The sequence below is a fragment of the Cyrtonyx montezumae genome, unplaced genomic scaffold (genome assembly GCF_038088225.1).
Source record: "Cyrtonyx montezumae isolate F1298 unplaced genomic scaffold, pur_monq_1.0 scaffold_3, whole genome shotgun sequence".
NCBI classification, from domain to species: Eukaryota; Metazoa; Chordata; class Aves; order Galliformes; family Odontophoridae; genus Cyrtonyx; species Cyrtonyx montezumae.
In genome coordinates, this window is record NW_027072034.1 from 66,522,790 (window position 1) to 66,532,663 (window position 9,874).

General features: G+C 35.3%; 1 protein-coding gene across 2 annotated transcripts in view; it reads left to right on the forward strand.

The window, feature by feature from the left end:
- Positions 1-8,416, forward strand: part of SAMSN1 (SAM domain, SH3 domain and nuclear localization signals 1) — a 46,317-nt gene extending 37,901 nt beyond the window's left edge. For both annotated transcript variants that reach the window (XM_065741845.1, XM_065741844.1), the window contains exon 8: positions 7,182-8,416. In XM_065741845.1, the coding sequence (XP_065597917.1) occupies positions 7,182-7,387 (206 nt within the window). In that variant the 3' untranslated portion in view covers positions 7,388-8,416. The remainder of the gene's footprint in view (positions 1-7,181) is intronic.
- The last annotated feature ends 1,458 nt before the right edge of the window (positions 8,417-9,874 follow it).

Genomic DNA, 9,874 nt, shown 5'->3' on the forward strand with positions numbered 1-9,874 from the left:
GCAAACACATTTGAGAAGCATATAAATGGTGTTCTATGCTCACTAGGATTAGTATTTCTTTCTGGTCTATACCTTTGTGAGATGAGTGACTAGAAAAAGACTCTTAAAGGGCAGTCTATAGAGCCTGTGATGGCGTGAATATAGGAAAGAAAAGGTTAAATTTCACAAGTATTGTGCTGCAGATTTTGAGCTAGAAATCATGTGAAAATACATGAATTTCCTTAGTTTGCCCTTAAATAGAGTGTACTTCTTTGTAATTATAGCTTTAATATATTTTCTGCACCTTTTACTGCATGTGTTTCTATTTCAGTGTTTAACAAAAAGGATTATAGAAAAAAATGCTCATTTGTAAATTTACAGAGTTCTGTACCAGTGTGAAAAACACAACCAAAACATAAGGTTTTCAGCAGACAGCATAAGTGTCAAATTATTCTGGGACTGTGAGGATATGGTGTACTATTTCTACTCCTTGTAGAGCAAAAAGTATAGCAAGCAGGCACATCACATTTCTAAAAGATGACACCAAAGTTTTCCTCTTTTGAAGATGCCTTAACCGTCTAATATTCTACATACACTTGTGCAAGAAGCAAATCTTAGAAGGTCCTTACATATCCTGTAAACTGAACATAAGCAATTTACCTTTATTATCAAAATAGAGTTCTTATGAATTGGGAGCATGGGATTAAGTCATATTTCTCTGGAAAACAAACAAATAAATAACAACAAAATTTAACAGCTTGCTCTAAAAAAAGGAGATATTAAAGACTAAAGTTGATGGAAGACATCTGTTAGGTAGTTAAAGATGAACAGTCAAGATGATCCTGGGCAAAAGCTCAGCATGTGGCTGACCTCGTCCGAATCATTTGACCTCTTTGTGCTTCTGTCAGTCCAATTGGAAAATTGAGTTGAAAGAGCTGAGTGCTACTGTGAAAGTGAATTCTGCATGTGAACTGAACTTTCCTAGGTCAATATTTTTTTTCCTAAATGGGCATGACTGAGTCCAGCATAAATGATTTCTTAATTAAAATTGATTTTCTGCACTGCTTAGAAGTGAGCAGCATAATTACCCACAGATACAAGGCAATCTGTTTACTGACCAAGAGTGTTCTAGATAGAAGTTCTGCACTTTTCCAGGTAACATTTTTTTAAGAGTTCATTTTTTTAATGATCTTTGTTAAAAAAATTAATAAGGCCATAGATCATATTTACTATTCTAATCCCATCTTTCTCACAGAGCATGGAACAGTTCCGTGTCTTTGCATTATATTTGTGCTTCCATGAAGTATCTGTTTGATTCATGGTTGGAGTCTCATCCATGAAGGTACACTCCAAATTTGAAATGGAAGGGTTCTGAGTTTTTGTGATCCTAATACTATTCATAAAGGCTAAGTATGCAAGAAGGTAGCCTCATTTTACCTGATTCTGCTATAAACGTAATCAAGCATGATTTTTAATATCTCTTCAATGCGATACTTGAAGTAGTGATAAAGGACAGTTGTTTTTACAGGCCTTTTTTTTTTTTCCTTTTTGTCTTTTATTTTTCTTGATATTTATTTTATGTTATACTAGGTAGTTTATTTATTTATCTTGAGAATATATAATTCCTGTTGCAGAATAAAGTTACTGAGTTTTTCAGCAAAAGTACTTGCACCAGTGGTTTTTCGTATTATATGCTTCTTAAGACTGTCCAAAATGCAAGACTCTGGGTAGTAAGCATTTTTCATCTTACATTTGGTTTAGATCCAAATGAATTTGAGAGTAATAATTTTGCTTATCTCACAGAAAGAATTATTTATTTATTTATTTAGAATTAATTATTTATTATAATAAATAATTATAATAAATATATTATATAAATAAATATAATAAATATATTAAATATATATTTATATAATATATATTTATATAAATAAATATAATAAATATATTAAATAAATAAATTTATTATAATAAATAATTAAATGATTAATTATTTATTTATTTAGAAAATGCTACTACTTCATGTTTTTTAAAAGTTTTTTTTCTTCCTGATACTGCACTGCCTACTTTCTACCTTTTCTGTGAGTCAAACTCTTCAAGTAATTCATCTTCAAGTATGTCATACAGCAAGACTATTGTGAAACTGCAAGGTCTTTTGAGCTCTTCTTGACTTTCTCCACCCCTACAGATCTCTTTTTAGATCTGCCGTAAGTTGATCAGACCTATATATTTGGTGCAAGGTGATTGGTTTCCACAAACTCATGGCTGGAGAAGAAAAAAAAAAGGCTCTTTTTCATAAAGTTTTTCTTAATAGCTTTTCATTCTTCTCCCAGATGGCTTCTAGACAGGAGATGGATGTCTGTGCTTTTGTAGGTGCTATTTTTAAAGTGAAGCAGTAGTTGAATGGTTAATGAATAAAGTAATAAAAGAAGTTTGCAACTTTTTTCTTGACTGCTTCCCAGAACATACATTTCTGTGTGTGTAAAATGGACTTCATTCTCTTCTCACTTAGATTATGTAAGTAGAAAGGTTCATTACTGAAGTCCAATAGGTTATATTAGTCTGAGGCAATTCTGAGTGAAAGAACAATTAGACTCCTTCGGATATATACACACAGTTCATATATAAGAATAAAAAAAATGCATATGCGCATAAAAATAATGCATATGCACAATCTTGGGGATAATTATTTTAATCTTATCTCCCAAAATCCACCTCCTTATTATGCTTTTCAAATTTAAGTCTCTAATGATACTTCAGATCTCACTGTCAGTGTCATATAAGATTTGTTTGGTTTTTTTTTTTGTATTTGAACAGCAATTTAGTAGTCAGCTGATGGCATGAAATTCAGTTATGAGTTACACTCCAAAAAGAAAGAAAACATCTTTGTGTGAATATTAGTGTTTTTCAACTTTTTTCAGATACATTTGTTTCATTACTGAATTTAGAGAAAAAGAAGCTTCTCACCTCTGTTTTCACCATAGGTTCTCCTCTCATACCAGTTCAGTATCCCTCCCACTTGTACTCTGAGGGCTGGAGAATCTTTGCCAATGGAAAGAGAAGAGCCAACAGATGCCAGTGCAACTTCTGCTACTGAAAGCAGAAGAATCATCATAAATCACAAAATCATAGAGTAGCCTGTTGGAAGGAACCCACAAGGATCATCAAATCCAACTCCAGGCTGTGCCACTTACTCCAGAGAGGTGTTTTTTGTGGACCTTGTTTGTCCATAATTACCCACCAAAATTTTATTCCTTTGATTCTCTGAAGTATTGCATGTGTATACAGTCCCACTTCACATTTCCCTGCTTCAAGCACATTTACTACTTTAAAATGATCCTTTCTGAGTTTGGTGCCTTATTAGTTTTTGTTTCATCCTAACATTAAGTGGTCTAACTGTCACAGGCACTGCAGGTTGGTACATGTCCTTCATACCTGACTAGGAGGTCTAATGTCAGCCTTGATGATGTGTGTCATTCTAGTTATTCTGTTACACTACTCAATAGCTCACTACTGCACCTTCTGGAAGGCTACTCAACCTGAACACCATGCTTATAACCCCTTTCACCTCCTGGGCTAAACTCATAAATGCAGATTCTCAGAGGACATGGTCATGAAATGCAGCTTACTGCAGGCTGACCTTCTTATTTCTTCAAGACAAAATCTAAGCCTCCCACCACTCATCTGGTTTAAACCGACATAATGGTTAGTTAGTGTGACCTCAGTATATTCTTGAGCAGCATTGACTTAGACCTAAGCTTAAAGTGCTTTCAGAACCAGGACTCTAACCTGATTTTAAAAAGTGGGAAAAACTGGTGAAGGAGAAAGGAAATAATTATCTGCATGTGTCATACATAACTATGCCACTGAATAAAAAAAGTTAATTTACAAAATTTGAATAGCAAGGAAGGTATGCATGCGTCATGCATTTATTATTGAGTCTGGAGGACTAACATTTTTTTCAGGAGCCCCCATATAATCCTGCAGTCAGAAGTAGTATTAGAAAATATGTGTCAAAATGATGTATATTTTGGACACTTTTGTAAAACATCATCAATAACAGCAACTGAAAGCTACTTATCATACATGAAACTGCTTTACCATGTAAAAATAACAGGGCTTCAATTTGTTGATAAGATGGTGGCTTCTGATGATTCTGCAACATTTAACGGCAGTCTAATTTTATCAATTCCTGTTTCCTGTGCATTATATCTTTTTTTCTGATGTCCAAATGATTAAGACAGTAAACTTACCTTTACTAGTGTGGGTCTTGAATATGTATTTGCTGGAGAGAGGAGTTAAAGAGAACTGAATGTAAAAGACAAAAGTAGCTTTTTTTCTCAGAACATCTAAAGCCGTACACTACACGCATTTATAATACTCAGTACCCTTTTAAGTGGTTTAGTAGTTGCTGCATTATATTTAAGTCTGGTCACTGAAAGAAAAAAAAAGCAAAGAAAAAAACCTGAAGATTTATTTCAGTCCTTTCTTCTTAAATATTTTTTTCTTCAACTTGTTCTGTTGAAGAGCAAAAATAACACATTTTCACTTTCTTAAACACCTGAAAATTTTTGTTTTTCAGTTTTTGATGTAAAAAAAAAAATCTGATAGTGTTTGGGAGGAGACAGAAGTTTTACATGCGTGTGAGTTTCTTAAATATACATTCTCCTGAAAATGATTTAAACTTGTATTTTAAAATATCTCAGTTCCAGATGAAGTCTGCGTCTCTGTCCCTGAAAGACAGAAGGAAAAGCACTGCTAAAAAATAATATAGAATCCGTTTTTCACATAAGAAGCTACTTAGTCTACTGCAACCACTTACAGGCTACTAATGTATTAACCGCAGCAGACCAGTTGGTTGGTCTTCCTTCCCACTGCAAAACAAAGTGGATGGAGATTCCTCTTTGACCTTGAAAATGTAAAAAGGATTAATGCTTTTTAGGTCACTGCTTGACAAGGCAGCAGATGATGCCCCAGAAGCTGATAAAAGTCCTAGCAAGCAGCATTAGGGCTGATCGGGGATTATAGCAGGGGGAAGGGGAGACCTGCCTGCAGCCACCAACTGAGCTCTGTCATCCCACAGTGACCATGGCCGGGGACCTATTGGCACAGGTGGAATGGGAGCAAGGGGCTAATGACACAGTTTATACAGGGCTTTACTGGGGCATCTGCTGTTGTTTGTGCTAAACTACTTCTGTTGCTACTAATAGCAGCCGTAAGACCTTCACTGGAACCTATCTGATCAAATATTTTCCCTACAAAGATAGATAGCATTTGATGTAGCGGATTACGTTCCCTAAGGTGAGAAGGAGACTAAATAGTTACAGACATCTACTGAATCTGATGAAATATTTACTTGTACATGCAAGAGCAATTAATTTATTTGGGGACAAAGTGGGACTTCTATTCCTTGGAAAATGTTTAAAGTAATCAGAAATCATTTTCTAAAATACAAATGGCTATGCCTATAACCTCAGACTTGATACAAATATGACTGTGTTGAGACTTTGCATTCTTTCCTTCAAAAATTTGATTTGTTTATTAACTTAATTAGGTAATTAAAATGTAGAAAATATTAAATGGAATTAATCAGTCCAAACAAATCTAGAAGGCTTCCATGAGGACCTATAAGTGTTTTCAAAAACATCAAGATGCCTTGTGAAGTAATTTCTCTGAAACCTCATTTATACAATGAAGAAAGTTCCTGGCTGTCACACTGTTCCATTTCAGTATTTTCAGAGCATTTTTTTTAATTTTCTTTCTAATTTATTCTTAATTACACAATATTTAAAATAAAATAATCACAGTGAAAGCCTTTCTCGTGTTACAATTTCTAACAGTTTAAACAAAGGTCTAGACAGTTTCCTTCCAGAAATGTAGTAATTCTAGGGTGCTACCCTGGAACTAAACTAGGTTTAGATTTCCTAGAGGGTTAAAAGCCTTCTTGTGCAAAGGCTTCCATACTGCCTGTACCTTCACTGAGACAACATCAATTTGACCTAAGATTCAAAGCTAACTATGTAACCATGAAGGAACGAGTTGGCTGAAAGAAGGAAACTTTGTTAGTTAGTTTGTTTGTTTGTATGCAAAACAAAAAAGTAAACGTTTTTCTGAGGATTTAAATCTGAAGTGAAACAATCTATTCCTGTATTACATTCTTGTCATACTTCAACTGGAAAGTAAAGACACAACTTGAAGTGAAAGCGCAGTTACAGGAGAGCAATAGAGAATGAAGGAATGGAAGAGAGAGATGTAACTTTTCACAGCTTGTTTTCTGAAGAAATTTACTGTGAGCGATCACATGTTTTACAGCTAGAAAAGGAGCGTGAAGTTTAACCACAAGATATATTAGGTACGTGATATACAGGGATATCCTGTCCACAAAATGCCGGCTCGCTGAGCTCTTTTGAGAGACCTGCCAGTGCTCTTCCTGAGTTGCAGACTGTTGTGTCTGAGCAGATTAGTCATGCAGCAGTTAAACAAGGACAAATTATTTACAAGTTTATCAGTTTCTAGTTTTAGGAAAGTGTCCAAATAACACATGGTAAGAATTAAACATCTTGGTTTTCTCTGAGGCCTTTGTGTTTTGGAAAATATCTTTTTGGACGCCAAAAAGGAAGTTTCTAGGAAGTTCCTCTCAGCCATCCATTTCCACTGAGAAGTCAAGTGCTTTTAAAGATCTGATTGCCACATCTTCAGGCTGAATGCTTCTGATGACCAGCCAATATCTTGGTATGCAACACACAGTGTAGGTAAAAGGACAGGAGTTACATTCAGAAGACACAGCCAGCACCTACTGAATAGTGTATTTTAAACTAGGCATTTGGCTAATAAGGAGGTTGCATGAGCAGGCCCTGGAATATACACATGAGGGATGGGAATGGCTGCTTACTGTAATGTGGGCATACTAACTGAGCATGGTGAATGGTACACCTGGGCACCAGGATGAAGGCAAAGCCTCAGGCATTCACATCTGAACAACATAGCACAGGATCAAAGCCAATCTCAATAGCAACTGAGATGACACTTTTTGTTCTTTGATGCTGTTTTCTGTATCCAATACATAGAAGATATTGATCTAGCTTATGTATATTACCAACTCTACTTCTACAGTTCTTCAAGATCAACCACGTTGCTGTCTCAAACTGTTTCACAGGATACTTACTTTGACACTTATTTCTTTCTTATTTTGTTCTTTCCAGATGAACAAGAGCAGATAAGGGAGGGTGGTCAGGAGACACAGAGCTTAAGCTCTCAGCACAGTTTTGATAAATCACAGTTAAATGACTGCCCAAGAGATTCCGGCTGTTACATCTCATCAGAAAATTCAGATAATGGTAAAGAAGAAGTGGACCCAGAAACCCTGTCTGACATGGTGCGGTCAATAACAATCACTGAGTCAAACTGATTCTTTTAAGCTGCTCCTGCAGATGCTCAGAAAAGACAATCAGATAAGTGAAGCTGACTTGCTGGTACAGAAGCAGAACACCAAATATTCTCAACACTGGAAGACTACTTCTGTCTGATACATAATGCTCTAGACTGCTTGATATGTGGACATTTGAGAACTAGATCTTAGCCGATAATATCTCATGTTTTTCAATGAATCCACAGGCATTTCACTGAAAACATTCATGCATATATATATATTTGTACAGCAAATGCATTTTGTATGATAGGGAATTGTTTTGGGTAGTGATACATTGTCTAAATATTTAGTTGTGCAACTCTCCAAAATGTAAATATTGTATATATTTATTTTTAGAAGTTTGATTAATCACACTGCCTCTTTTTTCAGATGGGTTTTGCTTAGATTTGTACAGAAAATATTTGCATTGATGTATTGTCATAATAAAAAAATAGGTACATTCACATCCTATTTGGAAAGTACTAACCTAATTCCCATTAATATTAGAGCTATTTAATTCTATTCTTCTCCAAAATGGTCTCTGAAGAGGCTGTCTTGCATTTTATCCTGGATGCACAAAAGAACTGTCATGTCAGTCTGTATCAAGCTCTTTGTGTTCATCATCTTCTAGAGAGTGTATTCATCTGAATTCCTTGTGCACTGGCAATTTCCATATTGCAATTTTCACAACTGTTCTCATTCTTTCCAAGCATTTTGAAGACAATGCAAGCTTGGAAAAACAAGAACAACAAAACAAACAAACAAAACAAACCAACAATTTCAATGCTATGCTTTTATTATTTTTTTTTTGTGAAGCTCTTGCCTTTCATGTGTGGTGTCGAGTTCGTTAATTGAGTATTTTTGTTTGTGTATGGAACTCAGAAGCTAAAATGGTTATCATGCACTATTGTCTTTTTTATGAGATTTAATTGTCATCTCCCATGATATTTTGCACTGGAATACACATTACATCTGCCTGTCTTCTTCCTTCAAAAATAAACAAAATCATATGTTTGAGCCCTTTAAAAAGTACTTGATTTTTAATGTGGTCATTACATTTTAAAGATCGCTCTGTTCTAGCAATAGCTCAGTAAATGGCAAATCCACTGAGCATTTTATCATGTGTAATCATCTTGGTATCAAATCAATACAGAAACTTCCTGCTCACCAATTAGTCACACCATTTTCATAATTTAAAGCATTTTGCATTCATGTTAAAAAGTTTCCACAGACTCCTGATAACTTAAATCACTTTCACAAGAGATGAAACATGGAAAGTTCCACCCCAGAAGAGTACTTCTGAAGAAACTTTAAACAAGTGGAAAATTCGTATCCCTTTTTCTTTTTTTTCCCCCAAGGGCAATGCTTTCTGCAGTTTCATGACTCCTCACAAGGCTACTGCTGTCAGACTCCCAGTAGACAGATATGCTCTGAGAGTTACGGTATAAAAATGTCATTTTTAGAAAACTGCATAAATTTCAAAGCTTTGGTATAAATAAACTTGGCTTAGTAAAATAAACAAGCTCGGGAACTGCTTGATTTGTTTCTGTTTTTAACTTTTCTTTTATGCTTTGGCTGTCAACAATTGTCTTCATTTAGCATCAATGACCCCATATTTCCAGGTGTGCTTGAGAACACACAGGCCTTTGAAGGGATGGAGATTGTGACAGCTTGTATCAGGCCACTGTATTTTTTCTTAAGTGTTTCTAACCTTTCTTGTGTTATCACACAAAGTACTGACAATATGACTTCAATAACTTTGTCTGAAACAGTGTTGTTGGATTAGCTTCTGCCATCTCTTCATCTTAGAGAAGGACTACTGAAAAAAAATCTGCTTGAGTTTGTCTAACAGAGAAGTGCGTTTTGACTTTTGCAGCAGAGGTGCTTAGTCTTTGTATTCCTTCTCTAGACATCTGTGAAAATAATAAACCTGTAAAAAATACCTTGAGATGAGTGTAAATACAATTGTGACATAACTATAAGCTTAGCTGGGTCAAGGACTAACAACCAGAGAGACCAGAGATGCTCAATGACACTCTGAGCAACGTTTATTTACATAGGTTTGCAAATGAAAATAAATGTCTTCTTAACTAGCTACAAAGAGACAGGCAAGGCCCCTACAGAGTGAAACACCCAACAGCAGTTATTTTTTCAAGAATCAAACTCTGCATAAGCTTAGACTGACAGCAAGAGGTTAACTCACATCTGAGGTTAACTGACCATTAACCATGAGCATAAGCTTTTGTTAGACCACTTTTGCTTCTAATTCGCAAGACTTTGTCCAAAGGGCTACTTGTTGAGATAAATGTGTCAACTGAAAGCTTATTCAACACATTCGTAAACCTCCTGTGACGGCAGAGCAGATTAGATCTCAAACAGAAACTTCCGCTCTCTCAAGCTATTCCGAGAAAAAGAGGAAATTTTATACCACAAAGGAGAAAAATGTGTTTTTTACATGAAGCGTACCCAACCCCCTTTCATCTCTCA